General features: G+C 38.6%; 2 protein-coding genes across 3 annotated transcripts; one reads left to right on the plus strand and one right to left on the minus strand.

Annotated features, from left to right (window-relative positions):
- On the plus strand, positions 1 to 10,147 carry ndufs4 (NADH:ubiquinone oxidoreductase subunit S4). Its single transcript, XM_043240365.1, has 5 exons — positions 1 to 152; positions 1,637 to 1,715; positions 9,338 to 9,510; positions 9,603 to 9,676; positions 9,957 to 10,147. The coding sequence occupies exons 1-5, from the start codon at positions 70 to 72 to the stop codon at positions 10,058 to 10,060; spliced, it is 513 nt and encodes a 170-aa protein (XP_043096300.1). The 5' UTR covers positions 1 to 69; the 3' UTR covers positions 10,061 to 10,147.
- A 145-nt stretch (positions 10,148 to 10,292) lies between these two features.
- On the minus strand, positions 10,293 to 16,850 carry fsta (follistatin a). 2 transcript variants are annotated; one of them, XM_043240362.1, is made up of 6 exons: positions 16,679 to 16,850; positions 15,245 to 15,436; positions 14,787 to 15,005; positions 14,412 to 14,636; positions 13,894 to 14,124; positions 10,293 to 12,364 (listed from the first exon to the last, which is right to left on the minus strand). In XM_043240362.1, the coding sequence occupies exons 1-6, from the start codon at positions 16,770 to 16,772 to the stop codon at positions 12,276 to 12,278; spliced, it is 1,050 nt and encodes a 349-aa protein (XP_043096297.1). In that variant the 5' UTR covers positions 16,773 to 16,850; the 3' UTR covers positions 10,293 to 12,275. The 2 variants fall into 2 exon arrangements, with proteins under 2 accessions (XP_043096297.1, XP_043096298.1); XM_043240363.1 differs by having other exon boundaries at positions 10,293 to 12,387.
- Positions 16,851 to 21,227: the final 4,377 nt, after the last annotated feature.

Genomic DNA, 21,227 nt, shown 5'->3' on the forward strand with positions numbered 1-21,227 from the left:
GCGAAGAGAAGAAATACGTATCGAGTTTGGACGCTGTGTGTTGCCGTACAGTGCACAGACCATGTCAACATGGCGTCTTCAATGTCATTCTTTGGTTTAAGCCGAATTATCTCTTTTAACTCAGTCACAAAAACATTTGTGAATCCTGCCAGGTAAACGCCAGTAATTGAAATCGTTGTTCTGTGTTTGTATATATTTGTGCAAAGAAATAATGCTTGCTTTGTTTGTTTATTTGTTAAGAGTTACACTGTTAGCTGGTTAGCTAACAAACATAGCTAGAGTGTCATCTATTTTCCCTTGAAAGATGTCTGTGTGGTGAACGCTAACATATAGTACTGTCTCGCCTTTAAATGTAAAAGGTTGTTAACGTGTTAACACCTTGTGTAACGTGTTATTAGTCATATGTAACGGATAGAAGTGAAACGGCCGAAAGTTAGTGATAAATACCATTCCAATGTTTTTGAGTAGGTATGTTGGTTTATGTTGTCAGAGGTCATTGTAATTTTAACATTATTTGTAGCGGATTGTATGATGGTCTGGAGCTTTTCTACTATAATAAGCTTAATATGACTTATTTTGATTTAGTCGAGATTGTTCTCATTTTAAGTCCTCTTTTTCTCTGGCTGGATATCAGTGCTGATTCTGTATTCTGAAACTGATAGTATTTATGTAACACAAAACAAATTAAATATAATCAGAAGGCCTAAGTTCTGCACAAGACATTGCATGTCAGTTCTCGAAAATGCAAATGAAACTTGAAGCTCAATTATGATTAACAGAATAGTAAGTTTTATATATATATTTGTGGTGATAGAAGTGGTGAAGTGTTGGTCTGTGGAAGTGGATGGCGTGCTAATGGGAAATGTGAGTTTTAGTCTATCAATAAAATGTCAAGTTATGTCATATATATGTAGAAATCAATTATTTTAAATGCAACACAGGCTTCTTTTATCCAGCATGTTCCTTTTTTTATTTTGCAAATTAAATAAAACATTTCTTTTTAACATTCAAAGAATGTAGGATCTTGGTTGCTTAACACAATGGATCTTTTTCATGAAACGGCTGATTTCTTTTCAAAATAATAAAAAAAAAAATAGTTCTTACAATGTAAATCGTTGGATTCATTCAATACACCAATTTATGTAGGAATGTGATTCTGAACAATTTATGCAGAAGTTCACTCTGCTTGTGTTTAATGAGTCTTCGACTTGGCAAGAGGTTTGTGGTTTCTCATCGTTTGAATCCTTTCCTCACCTTTCGGACATGCGTTCCTTCACTTAAAATCGAAATGAGAGATCAGCGAGTGCTTCTGTCACTAGCCATTCAGAATTATCGTTTGTTTGCGACAGACCAGTTACTGTTTCATTTCAAAGGCTGTGACTGTAGGCTGGCAGGACGACACCGATGGCTGTTTGTTTCTAACTGGCTTATAGAAGCCTGCCAGAAACTCAGCAGGCAGAATTAATGGGGGCTGAGGAGAGAGCTGTGTGGCTTCCTCTCTCCTGTCTCTTGACACACATCCCCCTCCTTCAAAACACTTTACTGTGCCGTTGTTTGTACCTAACTACAGGTTTGTGCGTGCGTGTGTGTCTGCTTGTTATCGCTACTTTTTAAAATTCATCTTCCTGTTTTGCAGGTCAATAAGCATGTCGGGATGGAGGCTGGCAGAACAACAGGGACAGGGATCCCAGCTCATCACAGTGGATGAGAAACTGGTATGAACGTTGGCTGTGCTTTTCTTTGGGCTGTTTTTGAACTGTTTCTAATGGGTTCACGATTCTTACGTGCTTTTGTGAATATGTAAAAGTTCAAATTCTTCATCACTTGTTGGAAACCAAATATACATGACTTTTTAAAAGTACTTTTTTTTTTTAAATATATTTTTATATGTAATATTAGTTATATATAATATAATAATAGCATGCTTTATACAGCTAAAGGTTCTCAGAATGTCCTTCATAAAATCCATCTATAATGAAATGAAGTCTAATCTTTTTTTTTTTTTTTTCTTCATGTCCTTGTGAGACAATAATGACCTTGTTTACCTATGAGACTTCAGACACTCAGCTGGCTTGAATGTGTGGGCCGGGTTTGGCAGAGTGGGGTGTTTGGGTGGACTCAGACTATCTCTGATTGTGTCTGAGTGGGCAAGTACACCCCGCCTGGTTGAGGGCTCTCATTTAATAGTAGGGGCCACTCTAAAGTAAAGCTGCAAAAGGGCCCCCAAAAAAAGGGGATTGAAAGAAAAAGGGGGGAAAAACAGTCTGACAGTAGCAGGCTCGCAGGAAGACTGCGGCTGTCCTTTTATAATTGGCCACAGAGCTTTCATTGTTGTTCTCAGGCGAGCAGTGCCCATTGAGCGAGATATGTGGCAAGGACTACCTGTCTTATTCAAGACCGTTTAGAGTGCATTCTTATGAGAGATTTTCATGTTTGTTGTAGATGTAATCAGACGGTGTGCCGTAGTTGTAATGTAACTCTTACACAAGATTACGCTTGTGAACTTGTGAACATATGTGGCATGTAGAGCGTACGTAAAGGATGCAGTATTGTTTGAACATGTTAGGGATATTTCTGCAAGAGCTGCTTGGAGATGATGATGTGCAGGTCCTCGGTGATCCTGACGTCTCAGAACGTCTTGTAGAATTTAATTTGCGTCGCCTGGATGTGTTCTTCTAGTTGACCCCGTTGCTCCAATCTTTGATGGTTTAGCCTGTAAATTACCACTGAAACATGGCAATGTGTTTACCAGGAAGAAGGTAAAAAGATGAAAGCATTACAAAGAGCATTGCTTTGGTTTAAAAAAAAAAAAAAAAAAAAAAACAGCTATTGGTTATATATATTTTGAGTAACTGCATGCATTTATTATAGTTGATTATAATCAGCAATAAAATACATAAATTATACAGTATAATTGTTACTGTTTGTTAATAAACAGAAGAGCAGTCTTTTTTGGCTCTTTGCCTTTTTTTTTCAACTTCGAACTTTTAAAATTTAAAACTCAAAAATGTGTTGCTTTGTTTCCTGTCGTGAACATTTTGTTGTTCGTACATGATGAGTATTTAGTCATTTTTGCCATTGCATTCGTTCCTAAAAGTATTGTATCCTGTATCTAGACAGACACAGGATACAGTACCTTTTAGGAATGAATGCTGCACCATTCACCAGTGTCTGGATAGAGCTGTATCGAATATTATCTTTTTTTTTGTTGCCAAAATTAAGGCTGAGTTTTATACGAATGAAATGATTTCAGTTAAAACCGTTACGCACTGGAGATGCGTAAGTTGTTTTGAAACAAATTAATCTGTGATTTCAAGTTTATAATGGCAATCTTGAATTATTTTTGAAGATATAATTTTGAAAAGGTGGTGGGGGGGGGATCTCGAGCTCTAGTGAAAGTTCTTGCAAATGTGCCACTTTGCAGTGCAGTCAAATGTGTGGCATTGCAAATGACGGTAATTAAGGTCCTGCGTGATTGTGGCGGAGTCTGGGTGCTTTCTCCCTCTGGTGCCTGCGCTGACTTGCTTTTGTTAGTAATTACGGTTTGATTAAGCATGCTGGGCCACGAGAAAGCCTGCATGGCTGGCCAGTGACACAGAGCTTCACACGGAATGTTTGAGCCGTGCACGAGCTCATATAACCAGAGCTTTCTGAATGAACTGCAAAAGGACCTTATAGCTGCTTGTTTGTTATTATTTTTTTAAATAATGCTTTATATTATCATTTAAAAAAAGAGACATTCATAATTGGTATTCACTAAAAAGCACTTTTTAGTAAGGCTCTGTGGTGCTGTGTAACATTGCAGTGTTTGAGCATCCTGATCAACCCAAAACAGTAACAGTGGCTCAACGCTTAGGATGGAGTCTGTTTGGTCTCAGAAAGGGGATAGTGTTCAGAAAACCTGTTTGATTATGTCATTATTTTGCTGTTTCATTTGTTGCTGCTAGTAATGTAGAAATCACACAGTCATTTATTGAAAGTGCTGTATTTGCATGTATATTGAAATGTTTTGCATACCATCCTGCATACGAAAATAAATGCAAACAGCAGTGAAATTATACCTGATCGCAAGCAAGAGGCGTTCTGTCTAGCCAGAGCTGTAAATTGAATGAACATGTTGAGGTAGCTGTCAAGCCATCATTGTGCCGGTGAGCTCCGAGGTAGACCGAATTCAAGATCCAGCCGTGATTCTGTCCTCTTCCACCCCCCCTCTTTCCCTTCAGCGTTCATCTCAAGTGTCTGTTTTGTCTAGTTGTCCCCTCATACCAGGTGCTTGTCCGAAAAAAAACCAAAAACCAAGGCTGGCAAGTAGGTCAAAGGACATGGCTCTTTGAAGAGGATCTGACAAGAGGCTTTGTGTATTAGTTGCTAAACGGTATTTCATTTGCTTAACACTTGAGAAAGTAACCTTTAAAGTGCCCGACAGCACCTTTGTGTGGCAGAGGAAGGAGACTTGCACCGGCTGTATAGTGCACACTGTGTTCCTCACTTCATTTCCTCACACTCTGCTCTTCCAAATGGGCTCAGTGCATTTTTTCCTTGCTGCTCGTAGTCTAATAATATGAATGCTAATGGTAGATGATTGGGCTCTAGTAATAATTATATTTGAGGTGAGACTGATGTTTTTTTTTTTTTTTTTAATTGGTGTTTTGTTTAGGAAATTGGTAGGTTAATTCATCGCCTTTAATGATACGTGACCGAAATAGATGTCTGAATGGGTTTCCTGTAGAGTTGTTACTTATTTCAGCAAACACCTTCGTAAATCTTGAGTGTTATTTGTCATGCTGAAAAGTTGAGAAGTAATGTAGGTTGCCTAGATTTTGAATGGTTGACTATATATATATATATATATATATATATATATATATATATATATATATATATATATATATATATATATATATATATATATTATTATTATTATTATTATTATTTTATATAATTATATATATAATTATTATTTTTTTTTTTTTTTTTTATTGTATAGAAAAAACGAATCGGTGTTCATAAGTCTGTTTAATGACTTTTGTACAGTTATAAGTTGTTACTTTAATTTAATTGTCTACTTCTGTTCTACAAAAGTAAAAAAGCAGAATCATCACCTTTGGAAAACAGTTCTAAGAAAATGATCTGTGAGTGTATTAAAGTCTGTATTTTGTGACCTATATGTGTAGGAAGTTAAGCAGAACATTTGTCAAAGCCAAACCCTTCATTTGACAAGATTAGTTATCAAAACATGCTTAGCATTTTTACATTTTTTGTGTCTTATTACCCATTAACATGTGTTTTGGAGTACATGTAGTTTTACAGTGAGAGTACATGTTGCTTATGCATTACAAAATAGGATGGATGCCCAGACGGACAGGTCTAATATTGAAGTGTGTTGTTTCTACACCACATTTAAAAACAATTGTTTCCATGCTGCTTTCTCTTCATCTGGCCCTTCCACTCTATTCTTACACTTGTTTTTTGGCAGGAAGACAGTTCTGTATAAGCACTTAAGAAGCCTTGTAATGTCAGTTCATCGACAAAGATGATTTTCACCTTGTTTTGGTTTGTAGACGTTAGATAAGATGTTTATGTTACTAGCCTACCTCTGTTTGTCATATGAATCATCTGTAACACTTTTCCCATCAGTTCCTAATTTGGTGATTATTAATAGTTAGTATGGTAGTTGTTAAGTTTAGGTGTTGGGTAGGATTATGGATGTGGAATGAGATGATGTAGAATCATGTAGATATGTGCTTAATTACTACTAATAAGTGGCTAACATTTATAGTAATGTGCATGCTAAAAAAGCAACTAGTTAAGAGATCCTAAAATAAAGTGTTACTGAATCATCTCTAATTAGTCACAGATGTTTTTTTTCTTACCCAGAAAGTGCATCTATAAGGATGAACTGACCTGTAATGTCTTTCCAAGTCTTCTTTATGTCTGGAGTTCTCAATGTCTCTGAGCAGATTCTGTCATTAATTATTACTGCTCTTATTTTCTCTCTATTTTTCCATTTATTAATCATCATGCGGGGTTGTACTGGAACGGTGATGGAGTATTATTATTATTTTTCCATATGCTGAAATGAAAACTGGATTTATATACATGTATGGACACTAGAGCCTTCAGAAGTCCTTGAAAGGTTCCACCTGTAACCTTCCGATGTCTATATCTTTGTGTTATTGTCTGTGTGAGATTAAAAGAAGCCAGTAGGCCACACGTATACACTACGAGTCATTGGTGCCTTTCTCGTCAGAAACGGATGCCGTCAGACAGTGTATGAATCTGCTGTTGAATGTGTGTGCTGACACAGATCATTAGTCCACATCTGAATATAAAGGTGTTGGAGCAAAACTGTCAAGAAACCTCTTCTGAAAGGTCACTTCGAAAATGAAAAATGGCCATTTTATTCATTTAATGTTTGCACAAGCACAATTTAAGATTGATTGCATTCAAAACTCACAAAGCGGCAAAAAAAAATTCATGTAGGTCTGCTTGCAGGGCAAATTCTTACTTGTTTACACTTGGGTATGGGCCTTGTTGGCCACACTTGGCTCTACCAAGCTGCACGCAGGGCTCATTCAAGCAGTCGGCCCCACAGTCTGCCGCTCTGAAAGGGCTCCCATGCTCTTTATTCACCGAGGAGCCAGAGGTGTCAGAAATATAGACACGCTTTCACGTGACGGAGACTTTGCCAGTCTTTTCCCCCTCGTTCTTAAGCCTGGCATTCTGTCTGCACATACAGGTATTGAAGGGCTCTGTGAATAGTGTCAAACTTCATAGTTCTCATTTTGCTTCCTGTACATGCAAGGAGAAAAGTGCAGTGTTTTCCTTTGTGATCCCTCTCTGGCCTAATTTTTTTTTTTTCCTTGAAGCACCATATTTAAGGCACAGTTGCTCGCTTTGTCTATGGGCCATTGTGCATTCGTCTGTTGCGTAGATCACCCTCGTAGTTTTTGTTGTCCTAATGTATGCAGGCAAGACTAAGTCTAGACTCCTTTTTTATTTTTTTCCCCTCTTATTTCACAGGACAATGGCAAGATTTTTTTCGGTAATATGAAAAAATATTTTATAATATTTTATAATGTCTTATTTGGCTGGGAGGGTATAAGGATCAACTAATTATGTAATATTTTATTACATATTAATAATGATATCATTTTTCTTTATAAGACATTGAAATCGAGTCTCCCATATCTGTTTAGACTAATTGTCATTCTGCTCAGCAACGTCTTTGAACGAGACGCCTTTGCACTGAATATTTTCAACAAAAAGATTTATTTTCATTTTGGGATATTTGTCATTTAAATGTTCGTGGAAACTGAATTTGATACTAAGTTTAGATACACATCATTGAAAGTTCTGACATTTTGCTTAATCTTTGTTTTCACGAAGTTACTGGTGTGGATCAGAGCTAGCGATTAAAGCCATCTTTGACAAAGTTTAATTACGAAGTCTAACATCTTTTTTCCTCCGTCTTCCCGCTAAAACGAGGCGTATGGTACTGTATGTTCTTCCCTGCCTGCTCGAATGTCACGTGAAGACTTTGTGTAAGTCAGAGTGTTTGGCAGCCTTTTGTTCGCAGTTCATGCTAAAGAACCTCTTTTATATGAATCAAGTGGCAGATGACAGACAATGATGAAAATTTGATTCTTTGAAGTTGTAATGGCCATTGAAATGTGTGAAGTTCCTGCATTGAAAGGGGAGCTGCTTGTAGGATTCACAACCTTGGGTGGCTGCTTGCTGGGAGGTTTGTCTGTGTGTTGTTGCCGACTTCCCATTGCTGCTCGCTAATTCCCAGAGGAATTGGGCTCTCTTTGCCTTTCAGCAGTCTCCTTCAGCTCAGCAGCACCACACTGGAGTCTGGGGCCGTGCTGCATGTTACACACATTTTTCAGATAACCTTCTTAAAGCAGTCATTTCTTGTTCATTTTATACAAAAAAAAAAAACCCATGGGCAACGTCAAAGTATTATTTGCGCTTTGCTTTTGCTGGTATCGCTGCAGATATCCTGACTGAATTGTAAATCACAAGATTCGATTTGATTGCGCATTTATTCTGATTTGCTTTAGTTATATTAAAACCACATGCTTGTAAGAGTCATTTGTTGCGACTCAGACTACAGTGGTTACATTGTTTATTCTTTTTTTGCATTACGTATTAATTGAAACAGACCCATGGAACTAACTTGGTACATAAACAGAAATATTTAGTGAGTTAATGTCATCGTAACATATACAGGACGGAAGTAAAGTATAAATAAATTTTCACACCAAAAACATTGACTTTAAAATACAAGATCAATCAGTATCCTTGGTATGCCAGAACATTACCATTTATTAAAAAGTGTTTGAGTCATTATGGGATGGCGTATTTTATACCTTTTTATAACAGTATATTTCACTTAATTATATAATATAAACACTACAATCTTTTAAATCTATTAAAATCTACTTTTTAACTTAAAATGTACTGATAAACACAGTAATAATGTAGGCAGTACAATAAATAGCTATATAAAAGGTGACCGATGCTCTTCTGTGCACAGTACAGACAAAACACCACCAGGGTAACACATGCATACTGTACTAAAGCAATAAACAGCTACACTAAATCATGTAAAGTGAAACATCCTGATGTTCATTCATAACAAGATTAAGAAAAAACTAAATTATTTAGGTAAAATATAATAAGTCACACAAGGGTATCTGTGAATGCTTGTTTTTCATTGCAAAAACACCAATTCCACTGTATTTTAATGTATGTGTATGTATATGTGTGTGTGTGTATATATATATATAATTTTTATTTTATTTTTCTTCCCTTTGATCAATTTATGTATTTACTTTTTAACCCAGTCCTAGTATTGATGGGTTTTAACAATTTTGATTGGGCACGACTCTGAATCATATCTTTGGCAGTGGAAAAATTCAATCCAGGACTGAAGACCGACTGATGCCCTGAATGATTCACTTGCTCTGAGCAAACACTTTAAGTTTAATGTACTATTCACTTCAAGCTTGCAGAGTTCTTTTCACCTTCCCACCTGAAAGCCCAGGTTTCTGACCTGCGGTGAGGATCACAGTAGACTGTCTCGATGCATTTTGAGAGTGTGAGAAATTAACTTGTCTAGACAAGTACGCGTCTGCATTCAAAAAAGGAAGTATTTGGGCTTTTATGCCCTTTGGGAGAGCTGCAAAGCTTTTTATGATTTTTTATGAGAGCACGAAATGCGAATCTTATTTTTGGCAAACCACACATTAATGCTTGGGTTTTGATGAAAATATTTGCCTCATGTACTCCTAGTTTACCAGTTCTTCTTTTATCTCCCTCATTTTGCCAGGACATCACATCTTTGACTGGCGTTCCCGAGGAGCATATTAAGACCCGCAAGGTCCGTATTTTTGTGACCGCTCGCAATGCCATGCAGTCTGGTGTCAAAAATACCCAAAAGTGGAAGATGGATTTTGACACCAGGGAACGCTGGGAGAACCCACTGATGGGCTGGGCCTCCACGTGAGTGGACGTAATAATTATCATGCTTTTTGAACTACCAAAAAAAAAAAAAAGAGATCCAATGTCTGAAGTGATTTTTATTCCCAATGCAGGGCAGATCCCCTGTCCAACTTGACGCTTACGTTCAGAACTAAGGAGGATGCTATCGCTTTCGCCGAGAGGAACGGTAATCCATTAAAAACATTTTCCACTATCGTGACCATATTTTTTAAACACTACAATCATCCCATCAGAAACGCATTCCAAAAATGTCCCTTGAGGGAGCTGATGCTCCGCTTTGAAAAGGAGCTGTGTTTGTGTTTGTGGCATAAAGATTCACATTCATCCTCACCCTGTCTTCTCCGGCCTGGTGTTTACACTGAACATCAGCAGCAGTGGACATCTCCCAAATCCAGCCTCTAAGATATACTTGGCTGACTGCGCTCTGGGTCTGTTTATTTTTACAGGTTGGAGTTATGATATAGCAGAAAAGAGGGTCCCAAAGCCGAGAGTGAAGTCATATGGAGCAAACTTTTCCTGGGACAAAAGGACTAGAAGGTCGGCCAAGTAGACATCCCGTTTCTGTCTGTCTGTGTTATCTTTAACAGACCTGTAAAAATAATACACTCTATGTATCTAATAAACCATCTTTAAAACACTCGGGTTTTACTGTGCTTCCTTTTCCCGAATCTGATTGTTACTTCACTCAGAATCATCGTTACGACAGAATATCAGTGCTAGTGTGCTCAGCGCGTATCATTACCGAAGTAGCTGCCGTTGTTTGTGCTAGCCGTGTGCTTTGAAATGTCTCTGTTTCCTCAGAAAATAATTCTTCTTGTCAGGTGGTTCGTTTTTCTACCCTCCAAACCCTCTTGAAGACAGTTTAGTGTTAATGTTTCTGAAACGGGAGGATGAGGTAAATGTCAAGCTTCAAAGACCGAACGCGGTTAGATATGTTTACTCTCATGCTCCTCCAGGGATGAGCCCAGATGAGTAAAACACCTGCCTACTTCAAATGACTTTCAATTGAAAAAGCAGTGACCGTTTTTACTCTGTCATCTCTGCTAGCACATTAGCACAGTCTGGTACTACACTTTCCATGTTCATTTTACATCACTGCCTGGAACCATTAAAACCTGGTTCATGTTTTAAGTCTTTAAAGTCAGAATGAGTTATTGACGTGACAGTGTTAACCCAATTGATCTGGACGTTAAACCGTCTCCTTATAAAGTCCTGTGTGATTTTATACATTTGTTTCAGAAACGGAGAACAGAGCAAAGCTGCACCAGATAACTTCACGAGGAGCTTTGCATATTAGGAAAGTGCAGTGTGAGGTCAGACTAATGCAGTGAAATTTCAGCTTTATCGCTATAGAGCAGGCTTGTGTGTTTGATTGATTTTTGTCACTAGTAACTGAGTGAAAAGAGAACCTGTTTGTCTGTAAAAACAAGCTTTGTAGAGAGTTTAACAACTGATTGTAAGAGATAGAAGCCTAAAGTTAAAGTCATGTCCTTATGGGAATATTTTGGCTCGATGGTGATGTAGTTCTAAAAAAAATAGTTTTTTGGCAGTAGGTTCAGAATGACAGTTAAAAACGTTTTATAAAACGCCTTTAAGGCTTAAGCAATGGAGCCAGGGTGCTTTGATTTACTTACAAAATAACGAGAAGAATAATAAATGGATGGGTGAACGGCAAAACTCAGTTCTTAATAATATCCACACCACAGTGACCATTTGATAAGTATTTTTTTTTATTGATTTCACTCTTAATATCTGTACAAATACATCAAACTTTGTATATACATATGACATTTACATAAAAAATACAAAACTATATATTTATAACTGAATTTTGTTTTTTATCTTGAGATGTCTGAAAATAAAAATGCATTTTGACAAAGTGAAAACAGTGAAAAAGTGAATGTTTTATATATTGATACTGAGTCCTCTTAATGACCTTTTCTTTAGCTCCGCAAGAGCAATATAGAGCAGAATATTGGCAAGAAAAAAAAAAAAAAAAAAAAAAAGACAAAGTTGCATGGCACAGTTTTCTCGAACAAGTATAACCCACTGCTTTTTCTGCCCTATTGTCAAAAAGTCAAACTGTTGCTGTTGATGAAGGACGGCATTTTGTACAAGTGAATCACCAGGGGTTTTCCTATATGAGAAACGGCTCATTTTCAATGTTATCCTGCTGCACCGTATCACAAAAACATTGAAGAACGTTCAAGAAAAATCCCTTTGGTCAGTTACACTGAGCTGTAAACAAAACCAAAAATATACATGTACATTAAAGAGTGACTTTTTTTTTTTTTTTTTTCCTATGCGTTTCCATTTTTTTTCCAATAAATAAATTCACAAGCTAACATGCAAGTATGTGTGAAATAAACATCTGTGATACAGAATTGACACTGATAAGCGTTTATACAGCTCAGGGAATGCAATTTACAGCTTGCAGAAGACTCACACTTTACATGATAGCATTTTACCTCACAATAAATAACACTGCTTCTCTTTGGACAAATATATTTCTCGGTCATAATAAAAAAAAAAAAAAAAAAAAAGGAAAGACAACATAAGTGAAAACAAAATAACATGATAGACAAGTAAGCCAGACACTGTAAATGTATAAATTATAAAACAGAACACTGTATAAATAAACATCGAGCAGACTGAACTACATGTATACTTCTTTCTTTTTTCTCTGAAAAATAAATTAGCATACACATATGTACAGTGTGGACATGATTCCTTGCCCTAGGACTGTTCCACTGGTTGATGGTGCTTTATCCATCCAGTACAGGTGATAATTGGACATAAGCCATGTAGTCCTGGTCGTCCTCATCGTCATCATCCTCCTGGTCTTCAGTAATGGCTATATGGGAGAATACATGGTAGCTGTTGCATGAATATAGACCACAACAGCGCAGAATGTACGTGAGTATTTGTCTTTTATTCCAAAGCCTCTGACAATCTAGGCTACTTGACAGCTTGACCAGGTGCTCTGGCTCCCAAAATTATGCAACAAGTTGCACATAATAAAGGAAGTCAGCGGTGTGACGGAAAGGGCTGATCAGAGGCTTTAATGGCTCAGGTGTGTTTGGCAGATTTCTGAATCAAGACCAAAAAAGTGCTCTTGCATTCCATGAATGGCTGCTTTTTTTTTCTTTCTGGTTTTCGTGTCTAAATCCATTACTTTGAATGCACGGGTTGTGCACCGGGCCGACCGTAGCTACGTGGTCAAGCAATGGCACAGTTCTGAGGTATATGTAATATCGATTATATATTTTCTACATAAAAGTTTACATTGAAAAAATGACACAGGCAAAGCAATGAAACAAATATGCAGTCCCTCACAAACAAATAGGACAACACGACCACAGCAGGACTGCGCACACAGATTCACCTCGCTACCGTCAGATGTCTAACAGAAAGCATTTGCTCTACTAATAACATAATCTTGTCCTGCAAACTGTAAAATGCTATAGTCATTCGAACCATGAGGTGATCATAAAGTTGGTCCCTTGAAATGACGTACGTACCTTAAGGCACGAGAACGTTAAGGTAAGCCATTCGTTCACACCGAACGTTCGATTCGTTCGCTAGCGCAAATCGGAATGTAAGTATTCCCTCATTGACGGCCGCTCTAGCTTCGCCGGTCCATTCTCGAAGCTAGTGCGCCGTCCGTCGAAATAGGTAGTCTAGGTAACTTTTTAAACAACGGCACCAATGTTACAATCACCTTATGTGAGTATAAGGAAAAGGATTCATATCTTTTCAAACCCTCGGAGCTGTTTATGTCATAGTGCATTTGAAAGAATCGATTACAGCCAAAAGCAGAAATCAAACAAAAAACATCATTCATAAAACACTTACATGATAACCGTGAATATGGAATTGACAAGCTGATGCGATATATATAAGTCTCTACATTTACACTATAACAAAGGGGAAATATGACCTCGACCTGCTGGTCAGTAGCAGGTCAGACTGAACTAGAATTCGAATGTCACCTAACTGCAGAAGTTAGTCCGCACATGTTTTCTTGTTAGTTAAATGAAGAAAATTAGTACGTCAAAGGACTCCTGGAAAGAGCTCTTTGTAACATTTCTTTTTACATTGTATTCATCGATTTCCATTGATTTTGTGGGTTCTTTTTTTTTAAATAAATGTTTTTTGTTTTCTCTTTTCGTTTCGTTTTTTTTTTTCCTTCTCAAGAAGATACAAAATTAATGAAGCCAGCCAAAGAGGACATGCAAAGAACTTCCAATCATAAGTCCTTTCTGTAGCTTAACTCTTAGCAGCAGGAAGGGAATGAAGAGGCGTTATTTGGAGGGGTGGGAGGTTTTGGGGAGGTGGTTGCTGGGGGCAGCATTGGATTGTCTTTTAAGATGTATTACTTACAGTTGCAAGATCCTGAATGCTTAACCTCCAGGAGAACCCCCAAAGAGCAAGCGGCCTGCTTCATGGCGCACTCGCTGGGATACGTGGTGTTGTCGCTGGCGCACACGGCCTCCTCCGATCGACTTTCTGGGCACGTCTCTATGCAAACGGCGCAGCGCCCGCGACCCATCTTGGAATCCCACTGACACTTCTTCCCTGCGCTGCACTGGATGTCGTCACACGACTTGGCCTCTAAAAAGACAATAGGGGACAACGGTGGTCAGTTTCCTCTGATAACACTTCAGCGTATTTCATAGGTACAAATTCATAAACGTGCTTGTTGTTGCTGTGCAGAGCTGTAGGCAAGTCACGCTCAGTTTGTTATAACACACGAGATGATGTTGCCAACATCAGGAAACAATTAGACGCCAATGACTTTCCTTTGCAAATAATAATCACAATTGAGATTGTCACGAAAGACTAATGGAATTCATTTGGGATTTCTAAATGAAACGAGTCAAATTTACGCTGACACTCACTGATGCATTTCCCTTCATACGCCACTCCAATGGATCTACCAAGCAAGCACGTGGCTCTCCTCAAATGGCACGCGCTGGCGTAAACAATCCCGTCGTTGCCGCACAGGTACTGATCCGGAGACGAAACCTCTGGGCATATGCGGTTGCATGTCACGCAGTATGCGTTGTTTGTCTGGTCCACCACGCAAGTCGAGATTCCCGGACACATGACATCACGACACGTCTCTGTGAGGATGAGAAGGGAAGACCGAATGATACAGTTTCACCAGATTTTCGCAACCAATGACCTAGCTTGTCACATTTTAGAGCTGGCTTTATTTAGCTTGAACTGTAGGGTTCTCGTGGATAGTGTATATTTTATGGCGAGTCACCTACTTTTGCATTTGCCTTGGTACTGCACCTCCAGATCCGGGTGCCCTTTGCATTTGGATTTCAAAAGGGCACATTCATCCCGGTACGTCTTCCCGTCTGAGCCGCACACGGGCCCCTTCCAGGTGATGTTGGAGCAGTCCGGGGCGCAGACGCAGCGAGGCTTGCTCCTCCTGTTCATTTTGCATTTCTTCCCAGGGCCACAGTCCACATTATCACATGTCTCTAAAATTCAGTCAGACAGGAACACGATAGTTGAAGCGGCTGCATTTTCACTGCACATTTGAGACATATAGATGACCTGTCGTCAGTTTGGCTACGTTTCTATCAAGGCTTGAGAGAAACCACCGAGGCGCACTAACTTTTTTTTATTATTATTTCCACTTTTTAAATAGCCGTGCACTATGCTCGCAATCGCACGACGCATAATAGCAACACCACAACGAACGAACATGGGATTCTACCTTTACAAGGTATGCAGTTTGGAGCCCCGCCATTGAAGATCATCCACCTGAATAATGTGCTGTTTGGCACATCTTCCTCGGTCCAAGACGTACCGAGCCTCCCACTCCGGCAGCATTCCTCTCGACTCATCCCAGGCATGTAGAGGACCTGACATCTTCCGTTCTTGCCTTGCTGGAGCCAGCAGTTACCAGCTGTAAACAAAAAGAAAAAGAGCCAGTCGTATTAAAGTCTGAAGCCAATGACCCAGACACAACACGTGCAGCCTGTATTAGCTGGAGCTCTCCTGCTCCCCCTCCCCCGCTGTATTTTGTCTGATTTTTCCCAACGTAATGCGACTGTTTTACACTTGCATGCCTTCACCCAGACAACTCAAGTGCTCCGGGTCTGCTTGGGAATACGCTTTTCCTGTCGTCGAATGTGTCATGGCCGCGCAGAGATTTATTGTCTTAAAGTAAGTGGCAGATTGACAGACTCGTACCTATTTAAACAATGTGCATGGCAGTCTAGACTCCAGTTCCTCGAGCGCTCTGTGCCAACTGTCTGCGCTCATCACGTTTCAGCACACTTACGGGAGCGTTCCGAACGTCGCTTTTACCAACGCAAACACATTTATCCGCTGCTTACAATGAGGTTCAAAGATGTTTTGAACCCTGGGGGGACTCGGTCGTGTTTATGTATTAAATTAGGCATTCGCGCCGGGGATACCACGCGCCAGACAATCCAATTAAATCATACAGTCACGCGAGCTTCATCAAACTTTGTTCTCCAAAACGATCGTGCCGTTTTGCTGACAAATACGCAAAGGGATCCTGATAATTAAATGCATATAAACGGTACAATTTTTTGCATTATTCCCATTGATATATATATATATTTTTTTTTGGAAAGCCAGACGAGGCAGGCAGTGTCTAATTTCACTACCTACTATTTGAGAAAAATACAAATCGAATGTCTAACGCATAATGGTTGATTTGTGAGTGTGCTAAATATGCATTTATGCAAAACACTTATTATTGCTAACGTTAGACAAGAACACCATCGCATTAATAGACCATTAAACATTTTAATTGTGATTTTTAAGATGCATCTCCGTGTCCTCTAATTTTGACAACCTTGAACGTTTATTTAAGATAACGATAAAATGCTCTTAATCTCCCAATTTAGCATACTAAATTCTGGATGTTTTTTTTTTTTTTTTAATAATGGTGCATGTAAGGGCGCACCTGTCTCGAGGACACAGCCGCGAGCCGAGAACAAAACTTTACAGTTGTCTCGCATTTAAGCAGTTCCCTTCGTTCTAAAGAACTGCTTTCATTTGCTTTGCATTTCATTTACACTCGCATCTAAAGCGTGCCAAAAAAATAATTTTGAAGAAACAAACACACGGCAAAAAAAAAAAAAAAAAAAAAAGGAAAGAAAAAAAGTGCACTCACCTTGCACTTTTTGATCTTCAATCAAATAACAGAGCCATAAGAGTAATAAAATCATTCCCGGGTGGAGCTGCTGGCGCTTTAGCATCCTTAGCATGTTGAAACAGAGAAAGAGTATCTAGACGAGCCGTGCAAAAGTAATCTTCTTACTCAGGCAGTGCTGAATGAAGGCTGCTCTCAGAGTGCCACCTCTTTTAAGTGTATAAGGGGTCTCGGGCCGACTGTCTGTGGTGTGGGCGGTCTTCCTCTCTGTGGGGGTGGGGAGAGAGAGTTTTTTTTCCCCAACTTCTTTCAATCCAAATCAGGTGACATAGCTGCTTGAAACTTTCTCTTGCCCCTAAATCACTTCTGAGTTTTGCTGAATACCAAGTCGCAGGAAGCATAAATAAAAAAAAAATAATAAAATAAAAAAAAAAACGGCCCGATTTGTATCTGCGGATATCGACCGCTGACCAGACGCGGATGAGACCGGTCCAGTCCAGCACAGTTAAATAACGTCTTGGCACGAGCAGCAGCGTATTCGATCCCACCCTAAAAACGCAGTTTGCGATGAAAATTGTGGCTTTGGTGTAAAAGGGAACAAAAGGGGGACGTGTTTGCAGGTGCTGCGATTAGATATAAGGCTCTGTAACCTGGTATGAATTACGAATCGAACCGCGCGCGTTGATGGCCTTTGAATGTCATCACAAACCTTCGAGACGGGAAATGTCACAACTTTCTAGGCCATGACAGGTCTGATTAACAGTAGAGGGTGTTAATTTAATACAAGGTTACTGCTGAAAGGTGATCCGCGCGAGGAGACAATGGATTACAGAATAAAGGAGAGAAAGAGTATTATTAGACGAGACAGGTGTTGCGGTTTCCCTCCGGGATCACAATCTATATCCCATTCAATTTCCGAACGGCGGTGGCGCGAGGCAGACTACGCGGAATTCATTTCCATAGAAGTGAGACACGCGAGACTGACTGGAGGAGGATTTTCCCTGTGTGGCGGAGGTGCACGTGCGACCTCTTCCGCAAGAGACTTGAAGCACAGGAAGCGCTCGTGCAGCCTCACGTCTATTACTTACTGCATGCTGTTTAGAGACAGGGGAGCATCGCACGTCGAAGGAGCCTGTAGCGAACACGAGGGTTCATGGTATCTATTTTCATGCGATTCGACTGTTTATCTTTATTTTCTGTTTCTGTCAGTCAGTGTTTTAGCAGAAATGCGTGCCTTTTAATAATTGTGACTGATCGCAAATGTCTGGACAGATAGCCTATTTGTCAGCCTTTTATTTTCCCTCAAATCTCGGATGGCTTTAATTAAACTATGCATAACCCAGTAATTATAGAACTTATGAAGATCCAGGCCCGGCTCCACGGGGGGGGCTTTCCCTTTAACCCTCTGGCCCTCTTAGCTTAGGATTCAAACGCTGTCAGAAGTGACCAAAGCCAAAAAATCAATGACATATTTTTGTTCAATAATATATATATATATATATATATATATATATATATATATATTTACTATTTTTAATAAATGCAGCATTAGAATTAGCATCCTATATAGATATATACATAGGTTTTGGATTGCCATTGTTTTTTATATATAATTTCTTCTTTTTTGCATTTAGATTTATATCTTGACATTCTAAAATGGGAAGAATGGGAATCTCTTTTGGATTCGATTTTTTTTTTTCATTTTTGATTTATTGATTTTATTTCAATAAAATCTGTCTTAATCTGATGCAGCCTTACCAGTTAATTTCTGTGTGTGCGTATGACAGAGAGCCCCTTTTGTATTGTTTTAATTTATTGATTAGTGTCTGTTTTGCACCCCTGATATTCTAGCGAGTCACCCTTTGATTGCTGCACACTTTTTTCTGACCAGTGGCTTTTTTTTGTTTGCACCACCAAAAGATTGACTAAGTTTGACATTTTTAGTGTTTCACATTCATTTCCTATTTGGTCATATATATATATATATATATATATTTTTTTGAATCCTTTAACATATCCGAAACACGTCCGTGATTTTGTGTGTGTGTGTGTGTTTTCATATTGATAATGTGACAAATGAATTTAAAAAAATTCTAAATATTACATTTTTCAATGTTATGATGACAGAAGAGGGCCAAAGGGTTAAATATGATTGATGACGGCGCCCGCGCCCGCTTTGTCCTGCTGCCTGTTCAACTACAGCTCAGAGTGAAGATTACAGCCAAACAGCCCGTTACGTTACCGGCACCTTCAGATATGAATCTTAGTACTGAGCAGCATGAATTAGACCTACCTCTCATCTCGACAAATCACCTGAATGGAAGCAGAGTCTGTCTAACGCCTGAAACAATGTCACGGGAGGCGAGCTAGTGGTAAAATAAAAATAGCTAATAGTACATTATAAAACGAAAAGTGGAAACAACCGGGTTTTTGCGATCTGCTGTTTTTTAATCCGGTAAAATGTGATTTTCTTTTTATATCGCAAATGTTGCACCTGTATTCATTTCATAATGATCCTTACTCAGTGAAGTATGCAAAGTATGCAAATATATTGGCTCATTTTGGGGTGAATTAAGTGCAAGGCCAGTCTTAAATGTAACTATATATATATATATAAAGCATCCATCCTTTTGCTTTTAAAAAATGGGGACATAAGTTAAAAGTCCATCACTACACACCAGCCCTTACTCTCCACTCGAGATCGGTCAAGTCAGACTAAAGCAAAGACTCGTTGACATTGTTTCCAACTGAACCGAGCAACTTAGAAACTGCTGCCATGGGCTGTTTTTCCCCCCTGTCGTGAAATTTTGAATATAAATTAAATTAAATGCTTGTTTAGAAATATTTTGCGTTCTACCTTTCTACTGTAAAACTGGTAGCAAGCCTTTCAGTGTCTATAAAGCATAACAGTGATCGTAAGATATGATGTATTGTGCGTGTGGACATGAGATATGGCCATCATTTAGTTCTGCTTTTGGGCTAGTTTTGTCTCCTGGCGACCCTGTTGTAGAGCAGATGCTCGCAGCTTAGAAGTGTGGTGTTCTCTAACTCCATTCTTTTGATTGCTATAAATTGATTAGTGTGACGCAGCTCAAGGTCCGATCAAATCGTGTCGAGTCCACACGTTCACCTGTCAGGCACAATCTGAGGCAGCCGGAAGACATCCACGAGGACCTCGCTCCTCGGCGGCAGGGTCCTTCCCGTCTCACGCGGGACACGCAGAGGCAGCCGTGAGCGTTGCTTGGTTTCAAAAACACCTATCTAAAACTAAATCCGCGCGTTTGTGTGTGTGTGTGTGTGTGTGTGTGTGTGTGTGTGTGTGTGTGTGTGTGTGTGTGTGTGTTTTCCAACCCGCAGTATCATTAGCTGTTTGTGTATTTCATCCCTCTTGGTTTTGAATAAATAATATTTGCTCGATAGAATATTTTGTTGATGTTCTAGCTGCCAAGATAAAGTTCTGTGTTCCTCACATATACTCTAAATGATAAATAAACGTATCCTGACTTATTAAGCGTTGTTAAAACACTTTGGAAACCAAAGTAAATAAAAAAAAGACACTGTTATGATATAATCTAGACACCTTATAGCTAAGGTTGTTTATTAAGTGAAAACATTAAGTTGTGGAGGACTGGATTTATTATTATTATTAATATTTACAACATAATTAATTGTAGGCCTATAGTTTTTCATAATATGCATATTTATTGGGCCGAAAGCCACAACTTTGCTTAAGTGAATTAATTTGTGTATTTTTTCATAATATTTACTAGGGCAAAAAGCCACAACTTTCAAAAAGTTCCTCTATCTTGCGTAAATGATATGGTGACATCTAGTGGTCGTGAAATGCTTGTACAGTTGCGTTTTTCAAAGCATCTTGAGATATTGGACATTGATCGTAGAGGCCATTGGTGGAAATGATACACGATCTGTTTAGGCTTACGATGCTTTTGGAAAAACGCAGCCCTAGACATAATAATATAGTGGCTTAAGAATTATTTCATAGAAACAAAAATTGATGATAAACGATAAATAAACGTTATTACCTTATCTATTGAGATCGGATCAGGAACATAATGTATTACTCCACTAGAATGATTCCAAAAACACCGAAAACTGGCTTTAATACAGACATCAGGAAAAGTATAAATGATGTTAAAACAGCTTCACTAACAAAATGTTCTGAAACAAAATGTTCTGTAAATATATAACAGCTACAGGTAAAAAAAAGTCAAGATGTGAGTTACAGTGTCCAGCTGTTGAATAGCATTCAGTTTTTTTAATGAATATGAATCGGAATATTGTGTCCATTACAGACTTAACAAGGTACATTTGTTTAGGAAATATTGTTTATATTTTACGAATGCAAATACTTACAAATTGGCCTCATTTGAGACAAATGTATTTAAAAACTAAAACTTTTAGACAATACAGACAGGCCTAATTAAAATGTTGAGAAAGAGGTTTAAATAGTTGAACAAAATTAATAGTAAAAATAAATTTTGAATGCTCTTGTGCACTCTGCACATATTTTCCACTCATTTCTCAACCTCTTGTCATGACGCTGCCCACA

Source organism: Puntigrus tetrazona, chromosome 5, assembly GCF_018831695.1.
Source record: "Puntigrus tetrazona isolate hp1 chromosome 5, ASM1883169v1, whole genome shotgun sequence".
NCBI lineage: Eukaryota > Metazoa > Chordata > Actinopteri > Cypriniformes > Cyprinidae > Puntigrus > Puntigrus tetrazona.

What these genes read in the sequence shown, in the direction of transcription:
- fsta (XM_043240362.1), bottom strand. Translation starts at nt 16,772, where the DNA reads ATGCTAAGGATGCTAAAGCGCCAGCAGCTCCACCCGGGAATGATTTTA. An exon ending in AAACTGCATACCTTGTAAAG is followed by an intron (nt 15,006 to 15,244) that starts GTAGAATCCCAT and finishes ACTGAATTTTAG; the next exon opens with AGACATGTGATAATGTGGAC. An exon ending in GCATTCAGGATCTTGCAACT is followed by an intron (nt 12,365 to 13,893) that starts GTAAGTAATACA and finishes TCTCCCATATAG; the next exon opens with CCATTACTGAAGACCAGGAG.
- ndufs4 (XM_043240365.1), top strand. Translation starts at nt 70, where the DNA reads ATGGCGTCTTCAATGTCATTCTTTGGTTTAAGCCGAATTATCTCTTTT. An exon ending in CTGATGGGCTGGGCCTCCAC is followed by an intron (nt 9,511 to 9,602) that starts GTGAGTGGACGT and finishes TTCCCAATGCAG; the next exon opens with GGCAGATCCCCTGTCCAACT. An exon ending in CGCTTTCGCCGAGAGGAACG is followed by an intron (nt 9,677 to 9,956) that starts GTAATCCATTAA and finishes TTATTTTTACAG; the next exon opens with GTTGGAGTTATGATATAGCA.